This window comes from Fundulus heteroclitus, chromosome 16 (genome assembly GCF_011125445.2).
Source record: "Fundulus heteroclitus isolate FHET01 chromosome 16, MU-UCD_Fhet_4.1, whole genome shotgun sequence".
In the NCBI taxonomy this organism is placed as follows: Eukaryota; Metazoa; Chordata; class Actinopteri; order Cyprinodontiformes; family Fundulidae; genus Fundulus; species Fundulus heteroclitus.
The window spans coordinates 22409716-22435535 of NC_046376.1; the positions used below are offsets into that span (position 1 = coordinate 22409716).

General features: G+C 41.0%; 1 protein-coding gene across 3 annotated transcripts; it reads left to right on the top strand.

The window, feature by feature from the left end:
- Positions 1-79: 79 nt before the first annotated feature.
- LOC105933031 (TOM1-like protein 2) lies at positions 80-25006 on the top strand. Of its 3 annotated transcripts, XM_036148099.1 has the most exons (16): positions 80-215; positions 4980-5064; positions 6339-6417; positions 7754-7903; positions 9400-9534; positions 9611-9754; positions 9891-10007; positions 11587-11720; positions 12019-12061; positions 14087-14258; positions 14799-14913; positions 16680-16755; positions 17435-17509; positions 20426-20485; positions 20940-20976; positions 21789-25006. In XM_036148099.1, the coding sequence occupies exons 1-16, from the start codon at positions 164-166 to the stop codon at positions 21932-21934; spliced, it is 1620 nt and encodes a 539-aa protein (XP_036003992.1). In that variant the 5' UTR covers positions 80-163; the 3' UTR covers positions 21935-25006. The 3 variants fall into 3 exon arrangements, with proteins under 3 accessions (XP_036003992.1, XP_036003993.1, XP_036003994.1); XM_036148100.1 differs by lacking the exon at positions 17435-17509; XM_036148101.1 differs by lacking the exons at positions 17435-17509; positions 20426-20485.
- The last annotated feature ends 814 nt before the right edge of the window (positions 25007-25820 follow it).

Below are 25820 nucleotides of genomic sequence, written 5' to 3' on the forward strand. Positions count from 1 at the left end.
AAATGCTGCGTAGTTTTTTCTTCCTGACACTGATTTCAGCCAGACAAATTCCGGGCTTGACCCGCTTTAACCAATAGGATTCGTCGGTGGGCGGGGCTTAGCCGCGTAGCTGCCTCTGGGCCTCAGCCTCCGTCATTTCCAAAGCGGATCGTTTGTTGTCAAAATGGAGTTTCTACTTGGAAACCCTTACAGCACGCCCGTGGGCCAGTGTATAGGTACGTGAAGCCGCGGGGGAGTCTATTTAGAGATGTGCTGTTGTGTCTTTACATTGAGATATTTAGAGTTCACAATTAGGTTGGGAGGATAAAGCTTGGCATCTTCCTTAGCGAACGCCATCCACTGGGAAGGAGCTCTCAGCTAGCGTTAGCCAGAACAATCTGAATCAAGAACTTCTCTTTACTCGGTTTTCTGTTACGTTAAATCGCCCTACATCCGCGAGGACAATGACTTGCAGCTTTTAGGGAAGTCAAGTCACCGAGATGTATTGCCAAGTGAGGTCATTTGGCTGTGGTAGGGCTCGCCGAGATTCTGCTCACAGTCTCTGAATTAACAGTTGACCCGAGCGGTCAGCGTCGCTTCTAATTTCAAACGTCCAGACACTGTAATTGTAATAAAGTGGCGCTTTCTGCTGATCTGCGGAGCGCAAGGAAGCAATTTGGCGTACCGCACCCCATGTTGGAGTAGTTAACTTATGTTTGAACTGACTCCCGATCCAGGCCACTAGTAGTTTGTTTGATTAATCATACCGTCAATTTGCAATTGCCTTTTTTTTCTTTTCCCCAGAGTTACATATTTCAAGTGCCTTTCCTAAGGATTATGGTTTAGAGCGCATGAAAGTCCTCAGATTTCTTTAGAAAGTCAGAATAGCGCATAAACAAATAAAATAGAGGCTTTAAAAATAAATAAAAAGCAAAAATCAGTTGATATGACTGTGGGACGCTGAGCAACAGTCCATTACTCTTTCTCCTCTTTGCTTCACAATCCTCTCACTCCTGGCTATGTGTTGGTTTTTGATTTATTTATTTATTTTTATATCACACTTTTTCCTTCCACTAAACTTCCAATTAAAATCCTTGGATACAGCGCTCTGTGAATAGCTAGCTTTTATAGCAGTGGGGTTTTATGGCTCTGGAGGATGCCAGTACCCGTCTGCATGGTTGTGTACATCATTATAACATATTTTTAAGATAAAGTTTCTTTGTGTTGGTCTAGACTCTAAAGTAATATTCAGATGTCTTTTTTGGAGACTGAATGCTAGATTTTAATTAGCTCTCTAAGCCGTAGATATCAAAATCAAGAGAAATAAACATTGGGAAGGAATCCCTCTGTGTGTGATAAATCTTTATAAGTCTTTATAAGATCTTTATCTTTATAAGATTTTTAAAACAGACTTAACCTGTTTGATTCAGCTGCTTAACTTGTTAGTGGCATTCAAATTTATTCAAATACAAATGCGCACTAGTATCTGAAGTCATACAACAGCTTAGGTTACAGTGCAGGGTTGCGATTTATTTTTATTTTTTTTTAACTTTTTTTATTGTAGCCAAATATCTGCATACATTAATCTAAACTGTTTTCCGGTAATATTTTTATTAGCTCTCGGCCAACAGGTTGACTTTATTGGGATGTTCCTATGTAGTCTTAAAAGAAAAAGTATGGAAATGGATATAATTTTCCACATTTGGATAAATATGGAAAAAAAGAAAGTTAAGCTTAGAAACAAATTTGAGGTTCAGAGTTTTATTCCTTATGACATTGTCTAAAAGTTACAGTTTGGATTTTCTTATAGATAAAAAGCTTTTCGCCTTTATATTTAGCTCTTGCACCTTAATTTTAATTTCCCTCGTACAAATATAGTCTTTTTGGCCAATCCGTTGTTCTGAGCTGCTGTAAGAAGACTCAGATAAATGCACACACTCATTGTATCATAAAAAATTACTGTTTTTAAAGTCCCGATAAAAGAGGGACTAGAGGCACACAGTGGGTTCCGTTCTAATGTCAAACTAAGTCTTGACACTCCTATCTTTTTTCTTTCTCCTTTTTCCTCTATTTTTACAAACAGGCATCAAAAGTCACAGATTTCCAGATTGTTGTACAAACAGTCAGATGCATTCAGGAGATTTAAAGAGGTGGAAAATGTCTTAGAAATGTCTGCAATTTTTTTTAAAAGCCGGCACAAGTTCATTCATTACTTGTGCTTTTGTGACTTAAGAGTTGAAAGAATAACCTCATACTCGTTTCGTCTCATACGTGTAAAGTATAAGTCACAGGTGTCAAACTCAAGGCCCGCGGGCCGAATCCGGCCCATCAAGGTAAATTATCCGGCCCTCAAGAGCCAAAAAAAAAGGCACTTCATGTCATAAAGTAGAGGCATATATCCTTTTAAAGTGTATAAAGTGGCTAAAACTGTGCCTCCTGTAAGTGTAACTCAACCCAGTATCAACTTTTTTTGCAGATAAACTGTATAAACTGGGCCTAAGGTTGCTACTTTTATGTTACTGTGAATTTTTTATACTTCTATGTGAACTGGAATGAAATTATGAAATCAAAAGTATCGTCAATACACGTGCAACCGGCCCTTTTAGTGACTTCATGACGCCAAAGTGGCCCCATATAGAAATGAGTTTGACACCCCTGGTATAAGTGGAAAAAGTGCATCAGGATCACTGTTATCGGTTGCGTTAACCCCCCCCCCCCCCCCCCCCCCCCCCCCATCCGCTCGGGTTCACCACTTCACAGAGCTGTCTGCGTCCCCAGGCAGATCTGTGCAGATGGGTTTCTGCCCGCCGTGGGGCAACGACCGGCTGACATTGATCTCTAGCCTGCAAGAGACGTGTCAAGCGATCATTTTACCTGGCCCAAAGATGGAGAGATGCCTGGAAGGTGTTTATTTATATATATATATATATATATATATATATATATATATATATATATTTTTTTTTTTTTTTTTAACTGGAGGTGTGGTGTTGCTGGCTGGGGGACAAAAAGTTTTAACCCTTTAAAGACTGACACAGGTGATTGTGAGGAAACATCATGTTTTTTGCTTTAAAAAAAAAACCCAGCAGGCTTTCAAAATTTCTTTGTATTGTAACTGACCGTTAGACCAAAACATACATTTTCCTCTGGTTTTCTGCCTTTTTCATACAGCGCGTGCAAAATCTACTCGTTTCTATGTCGCGTAAGTGTGCGTTCATAAAAACGCTGCCTCTGCTGACGAGACGGAGCTCTGAGAAATATCTGTGTCAGAAACAGATATTTCTGCTGGACTTAACTTAAACGGTTGCGCACTCGTAACAACAGGAAGAGCAATTATGCCCACGAGGCAGGCGGTCGCGGGGATGGAGAAAGGAAGGGGCTTAAAGGGCCGCATTGAGGAGAGACTTTGCGGCTTTGTTGGCGAGTACGTGGCACAGCTCGTCACCGCCAGAGGCAACGTGATCAACTGGCTCCGGTTCCCCCCCCGGTCCGTTACCACGACCGCTGGGGGTCGGCTCGGTTTTTGGCACCACACCGAGATGAACTCATCCACTTAGCCTCGTTACTAAAGCTCCAGTTGTTCCACGCTGTTCCTCGGCGCGCCGTTTTCTCCTCCTCGTTGCTTCTCTGGCCTCCTGCGCCCTGTCCCGCCCTGACTCCACAATCCATTTGAGGAGCTTACAAGGAAAGAGGGCTGCGGTTAATTCCTCTGAAGTCGACTTCTAGATGCGCCTAATACCCAGAAGTCGGGCACAGCTTTAGGCGTCGTTTCGGTCGAAATGTTGTTTTTTTTTTTGCACGCCCTCAATCGTGCTGCAGATACGAAAAGAGACTTGGTTTGATCAGGACGCTCACATGGAGCAACGCAGGGAGGAAGCTGTAGTCTGGCACTGAGGGGGAGGCAGCCTCCACGGCAGCAACCCTGCCTCTTCTGAAAGATCTCATCACGTTACCTAAGCAGAGCAACAACAACAACAACACATCATTAAAGACTGCTCCCATTTATGGGACTTGTATTAGTACTAAAGCTTTGTTTCAAACCTGAAGAAATGCAGAACCTTCATGTGTGGAGCTGAAGTCAGTTCTCCATTCCATCCTTGCAACTTTAAAAAGCGACACCAACACAAAGCAGAGGAGATCTGCAGCTGTCGCTAAAGTCTGCTGTTTGGGAGCATTAAGGTCTGGGGAAAGAAAGCTAGACCCAGTTAGGGAACGCAGCGCTACACTATGTTCCAATCATATAACTTGGTACCTCATTTATGGTCATATCAGCCTTTTGTGTCATGATTTTCTGCTAAACCTACGGTAATTCATCTGTTTTCTGTTGTGTTTTTACTCTCTAACATTTTTTGTTGTTGTTGTTTTGTTGAAGTGAGAATTTCTCCTTCAAAGACAGTTGTTGGTAATTTGTGCACTAAAATTAGATTTTAACATCTTTTGAAGTAAAATTCTGCAGATTTCTGCAGCAGCTTGTCATCTTATGTATGAGCCATTTCTGTTTTTTTTTTTTTTTTTTTAGCTTGGTGCCCTCTAATTGTTCATTGGATGGATTAAAAAGTGATGCGGTGATGTGTTTACACGGCTTCAAAAAAGTGGGAGGTTTCACATTTATTGAATTTTATAGATTAAAGTCAGATTTTTCATCAATAAGCTGCTGGTGGGAGCCGATTGAAGCAAAATTGACTAACTCTGATCGTTATGTTGGAAATTTAGAGGAATATTAACACTTATTCTGTTAATATATTCAGGTTTTCACAGATAAACATTCAAAAACATTAAGGCTGTTCTATTCCTTTAGCCTATTTTACATTATTTTAATTGGGTTGATTTAATTATTTTTTTCGCAGAACTTCACTAGCGTCTTGCTTCTCTCAGATCCATCCCTGAGTCAAAATGTCTTAATCTGATTTTGTGAAATAGGTTTTTCTCAAACGGTTGAACAGACGGATGGTGGCGTGTCATCCACTTCCTGGTTGACCTCTTTGTGTCTCTCCCTCCAGAGCGAGCCACAGACGGAGGCCTGCAGAGCGAGGACTGGACTCTGAACATGGAGATCTGCGACATCATAAACGAAACGGACGAGGGGTGAGCGATTTTTAATCCGTCGTCGTTGGAGCGGCGCAGATTGCTCTGAAGCATTTAGTGTGGGTCTGTCGTCCAAAAAAAAACACAAAAAAAAAACCGCTCCAACTCCCACGGCAGCTCGTAACACAGCTTTTACCGTCTTATCGCCGGAAGGCTGGAGCGAGCGACTGGAGCGAATAATGCACTGCCTACTGTTATTTGCCAGAAGTCAGCGCGGGAGACAGAAAAAGCCTTTTGTTTGTCGTTTTCCCGTGTCACCGAGTGCATGAATGGAAGATTTCAGATCCTCAGCCGCTGCCCTGCAATGAAATAATGAGACTCCAAGTCGGCAAGATCTCTAACTGTAGAACCAACAAAACTAAGCAATGCAAGTATTGAATATGTACAGAAAATATTTGTATTTCTATACTTTTTTTTTAATGGCAGATGCATCCGCCCAACCGCACTATATTCATGTGGAATTATGTATTTACACTTTAAATGATGGACTAAATCTGGATTGAGGGGGGGGAAGTAGACGTTTCACATTCCTCAGGCCAGCACTTTGTCTTGGTGGGCCACCCTCTCTGCCACCTTGCAACAAACGCTGAAGAGGAAAAAAAAAAGCAAACAAACATGGAGCATTTTGTCTTCAAGATGTTCAGTAAAAGTGTTGAACTCTGAAAAAAAACCACCTGAAATCCAGGGTGGGTTTTGATGAACCTTCGTTAGACACCATTGACCAGATCGGCTTTGTAAAAGCGTGACGGCAGATAGCGTGCACTTGTTTGAGATGAAACAAAACGAATGCGACGCGCGATAAAAGAATCGGCTATACGTCCACTGAATGCCTTCGTGTGCTTCTTGCTTTGGAGGGGGGAAAAAAAAAAGAGTACCATCTGACTTTATTTTCTATCTCCATCCATCTTTATCAGTTTCAGCAGCCCTACTAAGTACCTGTTAGGAGCTTATGAATGAGCTCATAACAGCTTATTATGCCCCATCTTCATTGAAGGGATGGATAGTATTAGGCAGAAAGCCAGCCTGAGCTCTTTATGCGCGGCTAGCTTTGATCTTGCCTTTGGGTAGAGGCCTTCTGTAGTCACTCAGAAAGAAAGAAAGAAAAAAAAAAAGGGACAGCCAGATGGTGTGACAGTTCCTCTCAGTCTCACTCAAATAGTTTCACTCGTGGACAGACCGGCATCTGTTATTGGTGCCCCCCGCCCCCCGAAAAGAGTCCGTTCCAACCAAGTCTCGCTCTCAGCGGGTGGCGCTTAACGCTGCTTTCTTTCCAGGCCGAAAGACGCCATGCGGGCCCTAAAGAAGAGGCTGACTGGCAACAAGAACTACAGGGAGGTCATGCTGGCGCTGACGGTAAGTCGCTCGGGTGGTGGTTCTGCAGCGGTGGTGTGGAGTTTAGGGCGAAAGCAATCTGAGATGCCCTGAAATGTGTTGCAAACAACTTGAATGCACAACACACACACACGCATCTGAATGAAAAGAACAAAGCGGCGATTTGGGAAATTCATTTTCCTTTCCAGTTTACAAAAGTCCAAAAAGCCCTGAAAAGATGTAAATGTTCTAAGAAGCCGACTTTGACGCTTAAAAAGCTTTAATTTAAACACGACTGACCAAACGGCGTTCAGTCAGTTCATCAGAAGGTGATGATTTCAGGGTTCTCGCCTCGCCTGGAAACATCTGGAGTTTGATTTCAGCGTTTTTCATGCCTGGCCCAAGTTATCTTTCCTGTTTTCCTTCCTTGTGTCTTTCCTTCCATCCTTCTTCCTTTGTCCTTCCTTTCTTGGATACTTCCTTGTGCCCTTTGTTCTTCCCTCCTTTATGTCTTTGATTTTCTTGCTGTCCCTCATCTTCCTTCCTTCCTTCCTTCCTTCCTTCCTTCCTTCCTTCCTTCCTTCCTTCCTTCCTTCCTTCCTTCCTTCCTTCCTTCCTTCCTTCCTTCCTTCCTTCCTTCCTTCCTTCCTTCCTTCCTTCCTTCCTTCCTTCCTTCCTTCCTTCCTTCCTTCCTTCCTTCAAGTCGTACAAGGTCCTTCCTTTTATCCTTTTAATCATTTATTGCTAAAGTTCTTATTTCCCTACACTCCTTCCTTCCTTTAATCCTTCTTTCCTACTTTCTTCTGCTGTTTTTTTTTTACCTTTTTTCCTTCACGTCCTGTTTCCTTGCCCACTTCTCTTCCAAGAAATTAACACATAAGGCAGTAAACTCTAGAAAATCAGGAATAAAAATATTTTTTACGTGGAAAACTTGAAGGACTTAGTGTTAATAATAATACTGCCCATTCTTTGATGCATAGAAGAGTATTTTTACCCCTAAAATAAGATAATTAGGTATTCTGCCCTCTAAATAAGACGATGAAGATGAGTTGTTCTTATTTTAAGTGCAAAAATCTCATTCCATTGGCAAATCATCTTATTTACGTGCTCAAATCAAGGACAAATACACTCATTTCAAGAAAATTTGACTTATTTTTAGTTCCATTTTTGCAGTGCATCTCACACATTTTGATTGGCTGTAAAGACCTGGATAACTGTCATTTTTGAGAAAAAGGAGCCAATATTGACGGCTAACCCGCTCAGTTTGCAGCAGAACACCAAAGCTCTACCTGACCTGATGCTCGTGGATATTCCTTCCCTTCCTCCTGTGCCTCTTTGTTCGTAACGTCCCTCTGCATGAACGTCCGGCTTTCTGCAGGTGTTGGAGACGTGTGTGAAGAACTGCGGTCACCGGTTCCACGTCCACGTGGCCAACAGAGACTTCATTGATGGCGTCCTGGTGAAGATCATCTCCCCCAAAACCAACCCTCCCACAATTGTGCAAGACAAAGTGCTGTCCCTCATACAGGTAATGCGGCTTTCTCTCCTTTGGTTTCCTGTCTATTCAGACGTTGTTTGCACCGCTTTATCAAAACATTCTGTTTTAAAAAAATGGTTTATAGGGTCTAAGCGGTTGTGTTGTGGTGCCAGATGAACACCGCCTTGCAAAACGTCTTCAAGCTCATGAACTTTTTTTACATTATGTCGCGTTACAACCACAAACCTCGAACTTAAAGGAGCAATAAGCGGAATTTCGTGATTTTAGATAGAAAGAATAAAAAAATAGTGATGGGAAGATCTAAAGGTAATATTTCAGATGGACTATGGTATGACGTCACACCGCATCTTTCTATGTCGTTCCCCAGTCTCCCTGTCATCCTAGGTGGGCGGCCATGTCTTGGTACGGCAGTGCTTTGTGACTCATTTTGAAACTTAGGATGATGATTTATATCCTAACCCTACTCCAGATTTCTCCACCACTTTCTCCCCGACCCGTCTGCTGTTAACCTTCCCTGCGAGCCGAATTCTTGCGGTATTTGAGGGTTCAGAAACACACGAGAAGCCATCTTGTCCCACTCCCCATCTAAACCGTTCGGACCGAACAGAAAAACGGTTTGGGCCAATCACGCTGCAGTTTAATGGTTGAAGGCGGGACATGCCAGCTGTGACGAAAGCAAGAGCTGCTAAGCCCATAGCTAAAGCAAAACAAACATGGCTGCTGCTATCACATCTGTTTTGTCAGAATCCAAAGTTTCATCTTTGAAAGAAGAACAGCTAGAATTGCCCTGATCAGCGTAGCTTGTTGTGGTTTCCCATAGCGCCTGCTGATTCCCACATTTTCATTTAATGCCGCGGGCACTAGGTGTCGCTTCGCCCAGTCAGCTCGGAAAGTTCTGCTGAATGTCCCTCCTTTGCCCAAACGGATCGATAGGGGCAGTCCAGATTGTTAATGTGCAGAACGGAGAGTGCTGCACATTAACAATCTGGCTGGCCGGGTCAGTCTGCTGTGATCCTCGGCCTTCATGATAATGTTTGTTCATCAATGTTCTCCTAACCTGTGAGGTCTTCACACAACACCTGGATTTATATTCAAAATAAACTGGATGCACGTAAACCTTATTCAATAATTAGGTGACTTCTGGTTGAAATTGGTTGATTTTGTTTTTTGTTTTATTTGGATCGTTTCCTTATTTGTAGAAAAAAAGAAAACGCTGTAATTTTTTTTTTTTACTTTGCAATTTTACGCCACTCTGGGTTGATCCGTCACATAAAATCCCAACAAAGTTCAATAAAGTGTGTGGTTGTAACACAACAAAATGTTGCATTTATGCAACCTGTAGGTCAGTTGCGTTAAAAACAACTCACTTTCTAGCGGAGAGAGCTGCTCTCTTCAGTTTCATCGTTGATGTTTTTAAAAAAAAAAAAAGATTTTCGATAAAAGAGCTTGCTATGTTCACTTTCCTTTTCAGTGGTTATCAGAAACAAAATATATGTTTGCATGAGTTATTTACTTTTCCCTAACAGTCCTGGGCCGATGCCTTCAGGAGCAGTCCCGATCTCACCGGCGTGGTCCATATCTACGAGGAGCTGAAGAGGAAAGGCGTCGAGTTTCCAATGGCGGACCTGGATGCGTTGTCTCCCATTCACACGCCACAGAGGGTAGGAATAAAAGCCGTTTCTGCATGTTTGCAGAGGAATTCTGTCGGAAATTCACCATTTCTCTTTCAACCAATAGGGCACACCTGAAGTGGACCCGGCTATGATGAAGTACCTCGCCCCTAACCCGTCGGCTGCTGGCCCTCCTAAACCCAGCCAGCCGGCTCCCACCGCCGCGCAGGCCTCCAGCATCCCCAGCCCCGTCGCTGTGAGCCCTGAACAGGTGACGATCACTTCATAATTGGATTTTTTTTTTTTTAGCCGCCGACTTGCAGTTAAGTAGCGAATAAAAGGCAGTTTTCTAGATGCTGCTCATTCAAACGGACTGGAATTCCTTTATTGACTTCTTGGGCTTTCAGATTGCCCGGCTGCGGAGCGAGCTGGACATCGTGAGAGGGAACATTAAAGTCATGTCGGAGATGCTGACAGAGCTGGTCCCTGGCCAGGAAGATGCTCCTGAGCTAGAACTGCTCCAGGTAAGACTTGAACCTACGCCACTTCAAACTATATCAACGCGCAGACTTTAACAATCTTAAAATCTCTCAAAAACGCAGCTATGGAATGAATGATTTATCTTGTCATTCAATTATTTACCAGTTGGTAAGCTTTACTGGTTGAGCTTCACCCTAAAGGATTAGCATAGCGCTCGGTGCAAACATACATTTGGTGCAATCACATGCCCCACAGATCATTCAGGCCTTGTGACAGGATCGGGTGAAACTAAAAAGAAAAACAAAAAAGCTAAAAAACATTAAATATGAGCAAGTATGGACTCCAAAGACAACATCTGAGAGACTCGGAGCTCCTGCAGAAGCAAAGTAGTATGGAGATGGAGCAAACTGTGCGCCATTTAACTTGAGAAACTTTTTGGTTTAGGGCTCAACCTGAGCTCTTTAAGCACGGAGCTTCTATTTTTTCCCCTGCATGTACGGCTTGCCTTCGCCTTTATTGCTGTTTGTCCCGTGTGTCTCTGTGTCGCCCTGTGATGGAGTGGCCACCTGTCCAGGGTGCACCCTGCCTCTCGCCCCAATGACCACTGGAGATGGGCACCAGCCCCCCTGCTACCCTGCCCAGATCAGCGGGCATAGACCATACTCTGCAAAAACAGAACTAAAAATAGGTAAAATTTTCTAGAAATGAGTGTATTTGTCCTTGATTTGAGCAGATAAATAAGATTATCTGCCAATGGAAAGAGTAAGTTTACCTCTAAAATAAAATAATTAGATATAATGCACTTGAAATAAGATGATAGAGATGGGTTCTTCCTATTTTAAGTGCAAAAATCTTATTCCATTGGCAGATTATTTTATTTACATGCTCAAATAAAGTACAAATACACTAATTTCAAGAATATTTTAACTTATTTTTAGTTTAGTTTAGTCTGTTTTTGCAGTGAGATAGACGGAGGGATGGGTGGATGTTCATTCTTATGAGTGAGCCACTCTAATGGCTAAACTGACAACAACAAAGAGTCTTTTTAGTGACCGGGGAAAACCAAGAGATGTGTGTCGCATGACCTTAAAAAAAAAAAAAAAAAAAAGGATTTATAGAAAATTATTACAAACAAAATAAATGACATAAACTAAATGTTTTCCTGTAGTAGCCCCGTGTGTCCACCAGGGGGTGTGATGTATCAAGTTTTCACGCCTCCAACAGTTTAAGAGGTGTGAGACAGGGATGGAGGTGAAATTCCCTGAAATGGCAATCTGCCAGTGTTACAGGGACCCGTGCAGAGTTTAATGCGCTCTGGCCAAATCCACTCAGGTATTTGTGTCAGCCCCGCGGGTTTTATTCCGCTGCTCACAAACTGCTGCCAATTCTAATCATTATTACGTGAATCTTTTCTGCGTTAATACGTAATAGAATTGAGCAATTTCCATATTATCATATTTGCAGAAGGAGACACGGTTATGTTATTAACAAGCACATCTTTTTGCCTCTTTTGTTTTGGCTTTTTTTTGTTTGTCTCGTGCGCTGTGGGGTCCTCGCGGCTCTTTTGTTTTCCGTGTTCCCTTCCCTCCGTGCGTCAATCTGTCGACGCGTCCCGGCGTCCAGGAGCTGAACAGAACGTGCCACGCCATGCAGCAGAGAGTGGTGGAGCTGATAAGCCGCGTGTCCAACGAGGAAGTGACCGAGGAGCTGCTGCACGTCAACGATGACCTCAACAACATATTCCTGCGATATGAGAGGTGCGTTCAGTCAAAGCCGGTTTTTCCTGAGCTAAATCTTCAAAATTAGCTTGGCTACAGAGAAGGATTACTCTTGCTCTTATGACTCAACTGTGACAAAAAGGCGCTTTGATTATTTCTGCTTTCATTTTACAAAACATCGTTACAATGAAGAGCGCCGTGCAGAAGTGATTCTCCTGAGGGTTTTTTTTTTTTTTTTTGCTTCCATGTTGCTAAAAGCCTCAGTCAGAGGGTGTTTGAAGATGAAAGCCATCAGAGCATCAGGTGAAACATTCACAGGATTTTCTGCTCCTTACAGGTATGAGAGGTACAGGACGGGCAGGGCTGCACAAAACAATGGGGTAAGCATCATCAGTAGATGGACTGCAACCAACATATTTGCTACGTTTAATTGCATTATCACATGTGGCAGTTCAATGGATGTTAAAGGGTCTATATTATGCAAAATCATTTTTCTTTGAGCGTTTCACTGCTATCTTTTCACCAAAATCGTGCCCAGAGTGGTGTTTTGCTTGATTTATGCATGTCTGAGTAATCGGGGTGAATTCAGCTCCCTGTCCTGGAAAAACCCGGCGTCCATCACGTTTCTATGTAGATCGGTCATCACCCGTCCCCTCCAGGGAGCGCCTACCCTGACCGCGCTACCCCAGCCCAGTAAACAAGACGCCCACCGAGCGCTGATGTGATTCAGAGCGCGATCATTTCCGCTCGAAGTTGAGACCAGGTGGCTGTTTTAGCACCTAATCTGCACGGCGACAGCTCTTTTTTTTTTTGAGACCATGCAGGAGCGGCTCGTGACAGACGAGTATTCTGTCGTGCCAAAGGCAATATTTCATCATGTATGCCTATAATTGACTTTGGAAGGCTTAAAGAAAAACATGATATATAGAACCTTGTAAAAGATGCCATCGAGATTTTTCTAAATAAATTAGTTCCGTTTTAGTATCTGGATTACTTACCAGTGGTGGGCTGGTGGAGCCGGGCGTTTGCATTTTGGACAGGCCGCAAAGGTCGGCGGTTCAAAACTCAGTCTGTGACTCTGGGTCCCTGAGCAACACCCTTGACAACAGATTGGTTCCCACGTGCGGCTCACATCTCCCTTAAGGATGGGTGAAACGCAGGGACATATTTCCCCTCTGTGGGACTATATAGGGCGATAATATTGTTAGTTTTCTGTTATATTTTACATGAGCAGTCAAAAAACAACATAAAAGGCGCTTCAAATTCTGAAAACTGGACCGGTGCAGCTCTTCCAGTCTGTTTTATGAGGTAGACCAGCCCTTCTGACACGCCACATTGCTGCATGTGTTAATGTTTGGTTCTACCTCAGTGCTTTGTTTGCTTGTGCTGACAGCAGCCAGTATGAAAGCGGTCTTAGATTTTATTCCAGCCTTTGGACTTGGATCCGTACCTGAACCCGACACGTTGGCAGCCGGACCCTCTCCATGTTCTGTGTTCCAGTACATCCTGTTCTAATTTTTGGCCCTGGCGCTCATCTGTTGCTTGATTTTCAGCGCCTTACAAAATTGCTCTTACGCATTGTATACTTCAGTGTATTTTGTTGGGATTTGATGTCGAAGACCAACACATTATTGCAAAGTGGAAGGCATTCACGGTTTTCAGAGTCTTTTACAGTTGACGCTTCCAAGATCCACACCATAAATGTCAGTTGATCCCTTCAACCAGTCTGGCTTTTATGAGGAAGAGTAAAAAAAATGTAAACCCGCTCTTAAAGAAAAGCAATACAAAATACAGCTTGTGTCTCTCTTGACCTTTCATATTTTGCAGCAGGATATGAAGGAGAGGCGGCCAACATTTAGATGAAGGGGATCTGGTCAGACGGGACCAAACTGACCTTTTTGGCCCAAATGCAAGTGTCCTTTGTGGCAGAGAAATGACAAACTGCACATCAAGCTTAACAAATCTCCTCTGGGACAGACGGTGGCGGCAGCATCATGCTGTGGGGATGTTTTATTCAGCAGAGGCAGCGAAGCTTGTCAGAGACGATTAGGCAAAGAGGGCAGAAGAGGAATCGGAGAATATTTCAGTCTCTTTGCAAAACTGGTAGAGTCAGTGCCACACCCCTGAAAGAAAGGCGGTTCTAGGGAGTAATGCCTCGGGGGTGAAAGATTTTGGAAAAGCAGGTGTCATTTTTCACAGAATGTGCGACTTATATTGGTCTGTTGCATAATATACAAACAAAAAGGGACAAAGCCTCCAAACACCGATTCAGAATATTGTCAGGTGCTTTTAATCATTCAATCTATTAAACAAAACTAGAATAATTGAATGCTAAGCAATTGGCGACTATTCTGTTCTCTTTTGCTCCAGTTTTAAAACGTTTATTTTCCTGTTTGTCCTCTCAGATGTTAGCTGAGGCTACAGAGGATAACCTCATAGACCTGGGCCCGGGCTCCCCCGCTGTGGTGACACCCAGAATCGTGTCCAGCCCTCCGTCCGCCTCCGTCCCCGGAGCCGCAGCCTCCACCACCCACAACCCTTCCACAGCTTCCATATCCACGGCACTCGCTACTCTTGGTAGGGACAAAGCTGATACACTGCGAAAACTGAACTAAAAACAAGTAAAATGTTCTTAAAATGTGTGTATTTGTCCTTGATTTGAGCAGGTAAATAAGATTATCTGCCAATAGAATAAGATTTTTGCACTTAAAATAGGAACAATTCATCTCCATCACCGTATTTCAAGTGCAGTATATCTAATTATCTTATTTTAGGGGTCAAAATACTCATTCCATACCTGCTCAAATCTAGGACAAAAACACAAATTGTAAGAACATTTTACTTATTTTTAGATCCGTTTTTGCAGTGACTTAGTTTTGTAAGAACCCACAAACAGGAAAAAGTACCTATTAATATTGAGAGAGCTTTCTCAAGCTTAGTTCAAGTGTTTTACTTTTCATCATCATAATTTTTAAATCCAGTTCCTCAAAGACTTTATTTACGTTTATTTTCATTCAGGATGTGGGTATTTTGTTCAGAACAGGAGAGGCACTCTGTGTCGTCAACGCCATGCTTCTCTGGTCCTGCCAATCATGCGCTCCTTGTCTCTGGTTCCAGATGTAGGTTCTGACGGTGTGGGCGGCACCCAGACGTCTCTGTCGGGCGGCAACAAGGATGACTTTGACATGTTCGCCCAGACCAGGAGCAGCTCACTGGCTGAACAACGCAAAAAGTAGGCCTTCATGTCAGACACTGTTAAGTCTCTTGTAAATCCCTCCTTCTCAAGATTTTCTGCCGCAAAGCAGCGATGTAAAGTGGGGGAAATAATTATTAAAAGCCTAATCATTTTGTGTGTTTTCTCACTTTTGCAAACGAAAAGAATGCAGTATCCAAAGTTGTTTCAAAGTTATTTTGATTTCAATGGGCAGCGTATCAACCAAAAACGTGAATAAACCCCACCTCATAATAAAGGTTAAAAATTATTATATTTTATGTCACTGATTGCAGTTGTCCTCCTCCGTACTTAACTATAGTACTATAAGGGCTCATCATGTTTGGCTCATATTCAGCATTTCTTTTCCTGCAACCACAGAGGGTCAAGTTGATCACAAAAAACTTGCTTTGATATATTTTAAATGTTGTTCTAAACCTTTTCTGAAGCGTTTAGATGTTCACTGAAAAACTTCAAATATTCCTGTACCTGTTTCGTCTCTATTGGGGGGGCAGCCATTGGGGTAGCTGGTAATTGTGGTCCCAGCTGCTTAAAAGGGAACATATCATGCTTAAAGACACTTTGTTGTGTACTTGGAGTCTCTAAGACTACAGAATAAACTAGAATGTAGTCTCTCCAGGTGCTGCGTAGATATCTTTAATCTTCTGTTTGAGTCATATTTTTCAATGTGGTCCGTCATCTCTGTTCTCTGTTATGCTTTTAGCAATTACGTCACAGTATTTGCAGATGAGCTGCTAACCAAGGTCATGGATTTCTCACTTGCCAATTTCGTAAATCCGCCATTTTTATTTCTCGCTGCTATTTTGTAGCTCAAGCTGAAGGATGTCGAAGCTGCAAATGGATAAGTCAAAATGGTCGGGTGTTGGGTTTATTTGTTAACCCACAAAATTCTTTACACCGTCCCCCAGCGTACGACAAAAAATGGCCGTAAGGTGGAAGTGCCTCCTTTAGATTTAAAGAGACGGCACCAAAACGGGTAACGCTGTCAGATCAGCCCCAGAACAGGGGCAAAGAGGGGCTGTGGGGCAACAATAACGAAGAATTCAGACCAAAGAACTGTAGTTTTACTTTATATAGACCACAACAGAATGATTTAAATGTCTAAAGGAAGAGCTGAAAGGCATGATGTGGCCCCTTTAAGGTCGTTACCCAGTGCCAGTTATGCAGTTGTGGGCTGCGCCCTAACAGTTTTCATTATCATCCTCAAGCCGTGAAGCAAGATCTTTCACATTCTCACTGTGCTTCTTGTTGATGCTCACACTTTCCCTCCCACTGTATTTTGGTGTTTGTTGGCTTTTTCAAGTTTGCCCTAAACAAAACCAGCAATAACATCTAATGGTGCTTCTGCAAACTGCAAAAAGGGAACTAAAAGTAAGTGAAATTTTCTTGAAATCAGTGATTTTTTTCCTTGATTAAAGCAGGTAAATAAGACTATTTGCCAATGGAATAAGATTTTTGCACTTAAAATAAGAACACTTCATCTCCATCATCTTATTTTAAGTGCAGGATGTCTAATTATCTTATTTTAGGGGTAAAAATACTCATTCCATCGGCAAATAATCTTATTTAGCTCCTCAAATCAAGGAAAAATACACTAATTTCAAGAAATTTTTCCTTACTTTTAGTTCCCTTTTGGCAGTGCAGAAATCAGATGCTTGTTTGCTGCTCCGAGTTGGGGCTGATATTCATCAAAGTTAATTTCATCTGTTTTTTTCTGCTACTGACTAGCCAGTGTTAACTTTTGTTTTCATTTGTTTGGTACACAGTGTAAAATATGAAGAACCCCATGCTCTGGGAGGCCTAGCTTCAGCTTTGGATGTAAGGCAACAAAACACAAGTGGGGTGAGTACATTGAAGCAGGCAGTTTTTGTCAGATTTAACATGTATGGAGTGTGGGAAGGTGTGATATTTGTATTAGAAGACAATTTTTTTTTGCAAGAATCTGTTATATTTTCTCTGGAGGCTCCCCTCAGTTGATGGTGGGTTCTAATTTATTCTCTAAGATTGAAGTCAGGAAAATGTATATTTGTGTATTATTTATTTGTAGCGTGAAGTAAGTAGCTGGAGATTTTGCTTATATTTAAAACATCAATTTCAGATGAGAGTGATTGGAGAAGTTAAGTGCTGACAATGGGTAAAAGCAGGCCAGGATGCACTAACTAGTTTCACGTTTTTTCTGTCCTATGCTCAGCAAACATTGCAGTTTATTTGGAAGTTATCTCTTTGTGTGTTTTCTAACATCAGAGAACTTTTAGTCAAGATTTCGATCAAGTTAAATTTCTTTTCTTTTCTTTTTATAGAATTCAGATTATTTTCCCCCACTTTGATTTTCTCATCTCCATCTTTACGGAACGAGCCTTCACTTTCTCTTTTGTTCTCCTGCCTGTTTTCGATTCTCTTTGAAGGAACGTCTTCTCTTGCACTTTTGACTTCTCCTCTGTCTTCTTTCTCTGGACTGTGTGCTATGCTGTGGTGGGGCCTTTCTTCTTTTGTGTAAGGTCTTATTCTGTTGTTGATTCAGCTGAGGGTAAAAGGGGATGATAACCCAGCAGATCAGGAGCTGCCCATAGACAGCTGGCTTATTACCCAAGGAATGGTGAGGACTCCATCCACAGTGTGTCCTCCTAGCCCTCCCTCCGTGTTTACCAGCATCTACGCTAGCATCATCCATCACCTCCATCATCTGCTTTTCTCCTCTCTTTTTTTGCCTCATTTTACCACTCTGGTTTGAAATCCTTAACCAACCCCTATAACACAGTTTTTTTTCCTCCTTAAGCAATTACTTTACTTACATTTTTAATACAGTTGTATTCTAGTGGTGGGGAAAATTATGATAATAATAAAACACTGTCAAATGCAAGGTGGATCCACTAACTTTAGGAAATCTGTTTTACGTGGATTAGTTCAGAACAAATAAATATGTATTTTATATATTGTATTTCACATTTAAATTTGGATAATTAATTTTACTTAAGATGCGACTAATTTTGCCCACTTCTATTATACTCCTTTTTTTTCCACACAGCACTAAACAACATCCTCATTACTGTCAGTGACGTTAAAGCCACCTCCACATAGTTTGTGTAATGCACCCGATGGTTCTTATTAAGCTTTTCTATGTTCCATCATCACTTAGTAGTGATGAAATTAAACAAAATAGGTAGACATACTCCCCCAATGCAGCAAAATCACACCAATCAAGCAATCCCGAGCTATTTTGTTTCAATATGGTTTTCATGAGGTGTAAATATAAATTGATTTGCAAATGTGAAGAAAATGTATCCAGTGGAAAACTGTCAACAAGTATTGGATAATTAATCCTGGACCGATGACCCAAGTAGACTTGGTAGCTGGTTAGTGTACCTCCAGGCCAGCAGGGGGCCCTGAAGAGCCATTAAGTTCTCACAGTATACATAAAGTTGTGGTGTTTGTCAGTTTCATGAAGAATTAACCGACTTTAATACTTGCTGTGGGGTTCACAATTTTTTTTATAGAAAAAAAAATTGTTTTGAAATTGTTATAACTTTTGAAAGACTATTTAAAAGCCCTAACGAGTGCATTTTTGTATAAACATACAAGAGTTGCTAGTGTGATAGCAAGGAGGATAGCAACCTTAAGGAGTTGTAGCTCATCACCAAAGATAAATCATCAAAATACCACTGGAAACATGTTAAACGCTGGTGAAAAATCATAGAAGGGGTTTGATTGCTGTTATACCTCTGATTATTCACATAGATAGGTTTAATATACATATAACAGAAAAAATACTGTTTTCAAAAATAATTGACTTTTTACAATATTTTACCATCTCATTTTCTATCAAAAACATACTTCCTGTTTGAAAGAAAAGAAATGTTTAAATCTAAATCTGGCAGAGATTTGATAAATTTGTGGCCTAACAATATTTGCTCGTAAGCACAACCAATTAAAGTCGGCTCCTCCTTCTTGACCCTCCTTAGTCGTGGGACGTGTCCTGCCAGAGCCAACGAGTGAGTCGGAAAAATAACCCAATCTCCAGAGTTTATTTGCAACAATAATTTATCTTAAATGCTTTGAGTTTAATAACATTTAGTTTGGGAACTTATCTTTAGCTCAGTAGTTTGCTTTAAAAATGCTCTTCAGTATGTAATGTGCCAACAAATAAACAGACATCGATTGGGGGGGGGCAGCAATGCTCATATTTGGTCCCTATTCAACCTTGGGCCGGCCCTGATCTCGGAGTGTATCCGGTAATGATGTGTCAACGCAGACACAGTTCTGGTTAGAGTATAGGTCTACACGGAGCTGTAGCAGCCTGCTTTAAAAACACACACTTCAAATACCTTGTCTTTGTCATCTTTCCAGTATTTTGGAAAATAGTTGAAACAAAAACTTATGCTAAGACTCTGATTGCTGTGTTGTGGGGAGTTATATCAGTGGCAATAGCTTCAACATTTTTCTAGTAAATAATCTCATTAAAACAACTAACCAAGATTTAAGAATTGTCGTACATGTTTGTTTTTGTTTTAGTTTAATCACACTTAATGTGCAAAATGTTGCATTTTCTGACTTGTGTTAGGTACAGATATATTATTTTGTACTTCTCTGCAATGTTTTCTCCTCTCTTCTTTTAGATGCATAAGGTTTTACTCTTTCTTTTTTTTTTAGCCTCATTGCCTCATCTGGTATTGTAATCTGCTCCTAACTTGCATAAACTATGCTCTCCAAAAGAAACCAGCATGTTGTTCTGTAAAACAGGCCCTCAGAGTAAGGGTAAGGGTTCGCTGCCTGTTTTGATTCAATCAGGGTGAACTAAAAGTTAAAAATAGTCTACAATGTTCTTTCATAGCTTTGGAATAGTTTTAAAGGGGTTTTTAAGGCTAATTTTGCTGTAGGTAAATAGAAAGGCGGTGTTTAACTATTAGTTATGTACCTTGCAAAAGGTCTTCCAACGTGTTTATCACAGCAAACCCCAGCTTAACGCCCTCGATGAACACGGAGACATAAATGAACCAAAATGCTGTGGCACGGCTTCCATTGGCCACCATCACTGCATCGTCACCATGCAGCGGCGCCCACGCTCCCTGCTTTCCCGCGCTGTGAGCGTGCATGCTCCGTGCGACCGCCGCGTCTCTCCACGGGTCCCGTGCTCTCAGCTTTCCGCATCCAATCAATCTCCGAACTCTGCTCAAGCGATTTGCTGATTAACTAATGATGTGGAATAAGAGCCGCGGCTGTGCAACATCAGTCATTAGCTGCTCAGCTATGCGAACACAGTGAAATCGATGTGAGCAATATGCGAACTGGGAGATCCTGTTCTCATATGTAGGCTTTCTAATTAGATAATTATTATATTTATATTAAGAGTAGCTGTTTTTTTTAACCCTTTTTTATCATCCTTGTCTATGAGGTTTTGGTGATTCTTCTTATTTGTGTGTGTTGCATCTCTGTTGACGTCTTTTGAGGTTTGCTTGTCTCTTATTTTTGTGGCTTTGGTGCGACCCTGTGGTTCGTCCATGGCTTTGCTCTATAGATCCCCGTATCGCAGTCCTCTGTCATGGATGACATAGAGGAGTGGCTCTGTGCTGACGTGGTGAGACTTTTTATACCTTGATTTTATTTCTTTTTTTGTCCCCTCTCTTTTCTTTTCCCTATCTCATGTTTTCTTTCGTACCATATTTTATCCATCCATTTTTTGTCACTAATCACACTTTCCTTTAACTTCATGTTCTTGTTTTTTTTCCCCCTCACTTTAAACCTGTTTGTTCCAGGCTTAAAGTGAAATGTTGGACGTAACAATTTGCGTTCAGCTCTGTCTTACTAAAGTTAACTGGTTGAATCCTGGAGCTTGTGGAGGATATGGAGGGGCTCGGGGAGGTTCTTTGCTGTGAAAAGTTTGCATGAATATGAGATTCTTCATGAGCCACTAGGTGTGAACTTTACTAGCGGCTGACTTTGGTGACCACCCGGTGTCCACTGTTGCATTGCGGTTATGCAAAAGTTTGTGTCTTCATAACTGCCCTTCTTTCTTTCTGTCTTTTAAATAGAAAGGAGATGCTGCCGAGGAGGGAGTGACCAGCGAAGGTACCTCAGTCACAGTTAATGCAACATGTAGCCATACTCTCATACCTCTTGAACCTTTTCAAATGTTGTCATGTTAACGACCTTAAACTTAAATGTCTTTTATTGGGATTTCATGTGCCGGACCAACATTATAGAACATATAATTGTGAAGTTGACAGAATAAACAATACATGGTCTTGACACATTTTCGGAACAGGAAGCCTCCCCTTTAGTCTTTAGTGAATTGGAGTCTTTTAAAGGTTTTCTTCCAGATCTGTCATACATTCAGCTCCATTAGGCCATTGATGCTGAACTGTCCCTGTCCCTGCTAAGGAACAGAGCCCCCACAGAATGAAGCTGCCACCATGTTTCACCATTGGAATTGTGTGTTTAGGGGCAATATGCGGTGTTGGTCTTCTAGCGTGCTACGTTTTACATCTCGGCCGGTTTGATTTTTGTCTCAGTCGATGCTTCTTGTGACTTTCTTTCAACTGTGGCTTTCCTCTTGCCACTCTTCGCTAGAGTCCGCTAGAATTTGTTAGCGTGTGCAATCATCACACAAGAGCTCTTTTATTTAAGTCACGCAGGATACATACATGAGCACGCCACACTTTTCAGATTGTTATTCGTGCAAAACCGTTTTTTAAAACCACGGAAATAACATCCCAATAAAATGCAATAAAGTTAACGGTTGTAATGTGACAAAATGTCAAAAACGGTCAAGGAGGTTAAAGTCACTGCGTTTCCCAGAAGTTCAAGCGGCATGTAAATTTGTATGAAATATCCTTGTAATGATATCTCTGTCAAAGATGAATTGATTTCTGTTCTTTCAGAGTTTGATAAGTTCCTGGAGGAGCGAGCTAAGGTAGCAGACACTCTGCCGTCTCCCCCCGGAGCTCACCCTCCTCACCCTGTCCGTCCCCCCGCTGGCTCCCACAAGAAGGCTGAACGGACGGAGGATGCCCTCTTTGCCTTGTAGACTGTTTTGTTTTTTTTAGCAAAAATTAGCTTCTCCCACAGGGGAAACCGGAAGGTCATCCTAAACATTTCCCCTCCAAAACAGCTCTTCTAGTTCCATTTTTACCGCTGACTAGATGGAAGTGGTGTGGCGAGTGAGCTCCACCTCCTTGCCCACACCAGTTGAGGTTGAAGGTGTTTACTGCACCACTCTGCCGTGTTGCATTTTACTACAAATGGATGTATAAATCTGTTAACGTGGGATGTACAACTCGCAGGCCTGCAGCTCATTTGCACCGATCCCACCGAATGAAGACAACCTAATTCGTCTCATTTGGTGTAAGAATGTGGTATATTACTGCTAACATGAATAGCGTAAGTGCAAGCTCATGCATTGAAGTTTTATGGAAGACTGCAGTTAGAATAATGTTATTTTTTACTACATTCAGCTAATTGCATATATATGCATTTCTTATTCTAATGGTTTGATCTGTACTATGTACTAGAGCGGTGGTTGCGGTTTGTCAATTATTTGTTTAATCAGCAAATATTCCATTCGAGAGTTCTGGTTTGTCTTTTAATGGCAATAATAAGTAACGAGGATAGAAAAGCTGTATTACCTTGCTTATCAATAACACTGCAAAGAAAAGGCTGATTTATTATTAAAGAGGAATATCCTGTAAAATCATGTTTCATCTTGGTAAATGGAACATTCACTGTATTCCTCTAAACAAAGGGAACAACAATAAATGGAAACTCATTATTGCATTTTTCAAACAGCTATTAAGGGAAGAAAAATGCTTACATTTTGTGCATCTTTAAAAACAAAAACGTAAAATGGAAACTGCAACCAGCTTCAAGCACCTTTAGCCATTCCAAAGAGTATCAAGGCTTTAATGACCAACTAGGATTTTTATTTATATATTAAGAATATATATGAAGTTACAGTAATACAGTCCATGGTGGTCTGTGCGTGTTTTGGTGGTTGAGGGAAAATTTTGTTTTATTTTCTTTCAAAATTTCAAATGATAAAAACATAACAATCACAGGCAAAGCAATTTAAAAAAAGATTGGCCAGTTTTCTTTCATATTCCAACACCCTGTAGGCCTCAACTTGCACCACCAAAGATGTGTATCTGGTAGGGGTGAGTGTTTTATGGCATCAGCTTCACAATCTTAGATTAGATTAGATTCAACTTTATTGTCATTACACAGGTACAAGGCAACGAAATGCAGTTTAGGTCTATCCAGAAGTGCAATAGCAGCATCTCAACAAAATATGGGGAAGGGTTTCATATGCATTTCAGTATTAACTCATCAAAGTTTTAAATAAGTGCTCGTTTTGTATGTTCTCCATCTATATTTGTAGTGCAAAAATGTGTGGGACACCTTTGACGTCCAGCGCCACCTACAGTCAGGGAATGAATTACATGCCTGTCTAGACAGGAACAGAAGGGATCCGGTTATTTAGGTTCTCTTCTCCTGGCATTTTATGTTTTGATTTTTAAATATGAAAACAAAATTCTAACTGCTTTAAGAAAAATAAAATCCTGCCAAAGGATTAGAGTAAACAGCCCCTCGCAGCCAGTATATGGAGAATTGCCTGTCTACAGACATGAAAAAAAAGGGACAATTTGCAGTTTATCTTTGCCAGTGATTAATATTTTATTAACGAAAAGAAAATCAAACCAAATTAACATTTCTGCTCATCTGTTATTGACCACAAAAAAAAAAAAACAGAAATACTGCTTGTTTTTCAGTTAAAATTTTTGTAATTTAAAACCAAAATAGAAACTCCAGTTTTTTTTCCTATTAGTTATGTCTGATAAGATCCAATTACCAAAACATGCATGGACACCTAGGGTATGTACATTTTACTTTATCAACTATATTATTGTATGTGCACTTTGATGCAAAAACTACATTTCTTTGTCTTTTGCATTTGTAAAGTTTGTATTTTTTCAGGGGATGGGGAAAAAGTCCACTTTGCATACCACTTTTGTTTATTTATCATTTCATTTCAGCGCTTATTTGAGTTCATACAGGATATCAAGTTTAGGATTGAGAAGACGACAGCATTAAACATTTACATGGGCAAAACATTATTTTTATGATCAGTGTTTGTAGTTCTGGCTTTAAAATGGCATAAATGACAAAAGTATTGAGATTACAATGATGCACGCTTTTAAAATACGCATTCTCGTTGATGGATCCCCCGTGTATTTAATGCTATAAAATCTGTTCACCTCAAAAATACTCTCCTGATTTATTCGTTCTAATTTATTCTCAACCTTATTTTATAGCTGATGTATCTTTTACAACACTGAGTGCGGTTAGAAGCGGGTGTTCATCCTGGCATCGTCTTTCGGAACTTGCTGGAGAGGTCTATCCATAATTTTGCTCTGGTGTAGACAGAAAAAACAACATCAAACAGTCCAGTCTTCATCTGACCCATTTTTACTTTATTTATTCATTCACCTGCCCCCCTCCCCCCAAAATCAACTGCAAAAGCTTTATTAACTTGGCACAAATAACTTTGGTCATTGGGATAATTCATGATTTGTCCTTTTATTTTCAAAGTAGCCATGTTTCGATTGATAGCTTTTTCTCTCCATATAATCCTTGTAATATTTGAATGTAACTTAGTTCAGATATAATGTTAAGCTTTATTTGGTATTGATGCTGTGTTGTTACAACTGTTTAACATAGTTGGCAGGTATTTTTTTTACTCTTACCATACAAGTTGCACAATAACAAATAGGCCTACTAAGAACGTTTTCAGAGATTACTTAAAACAAAACTTCAGCTATTTTCAGTATTTGTGTGTTGCAAGTAACTGGATCGGTAACAGTTTATTTTTGTTTGTTTGTTTTTGTTTCATTGAATACTGCAAAATTCATTCCACGGATGTCTTAGCTATTTGGTTACTGAATGTCTTAATACACAATGTAGTCAAGAGTTTGGACATCTCATGTGTTCGACGCCTGTTTGGCTGTACCTTACCGTCTGCTGCCATTACTTACAGTTGGATTCGCATTTGATCCGATGCTCATGTGTGACTGCCCAATAAAACACTTGCAACGTGTGACCTCTACTTCATTACTCTGTTCTTATTTCACTCTTTTTCTATTGTGTCAGTTTGCTGCTCCCTGTCACTGATGCAACCTCACCTTGATCTCGCACTTTAAGTGTCAATCACTGTCACGTGGCTGTTCTCTCTCCCTCCCATGGTGATGTTGGGTATAGATATAGTGTCATTTAACTCCTGTACATAAGTAATGAATCCTATTCACTCCCACTGTACTATGCAAACATATTTCATCACCCTTAATATCTTTGGACTCTTGTTTCCAAAGAAAAACTTTTAAATACCTTTGCAAGATTGTTTCTACAAACACACACACACACACACACACGTGACCTTTTTTGTTCAATCTGTCAAAAACATGCCAGACCTCCTTACTGCCTGACATATGCAGCAGGCTAAATTATCCAATGCTCATGTGTGTAGAGTTCAGACCAAAAGGGTAGAAATTATTTGGGATTCTGATAGTAAAGCGAGATGGACATCTATAAAAGGATTAAACATTTTTTAAGGAACTATACCTGAATTTATCTTTGTCTGGTTAAGAAAGGCTTGTTATGCAATGTATTATAAGTTAAAAGACGTAATTTGATAACAATTGACTAATTGTGAGGTAAAGCAAGTCTAGGTTTTTTTGTTTTAGTAGGAATAAGCAGCGAACTGGGGATGATGCGGGACGATTTTCTCTGCCAATGGCACGAGGTGTGGAGCCGTTGCTAAGCAGCAACTCCTCCAGCGCATGCATGACACGGCGTATGTAAATAAAGCAGCATGGCATGCGTGTAAGTGTTGATCATTCACATAAAAAAAGATCCTTTACCCG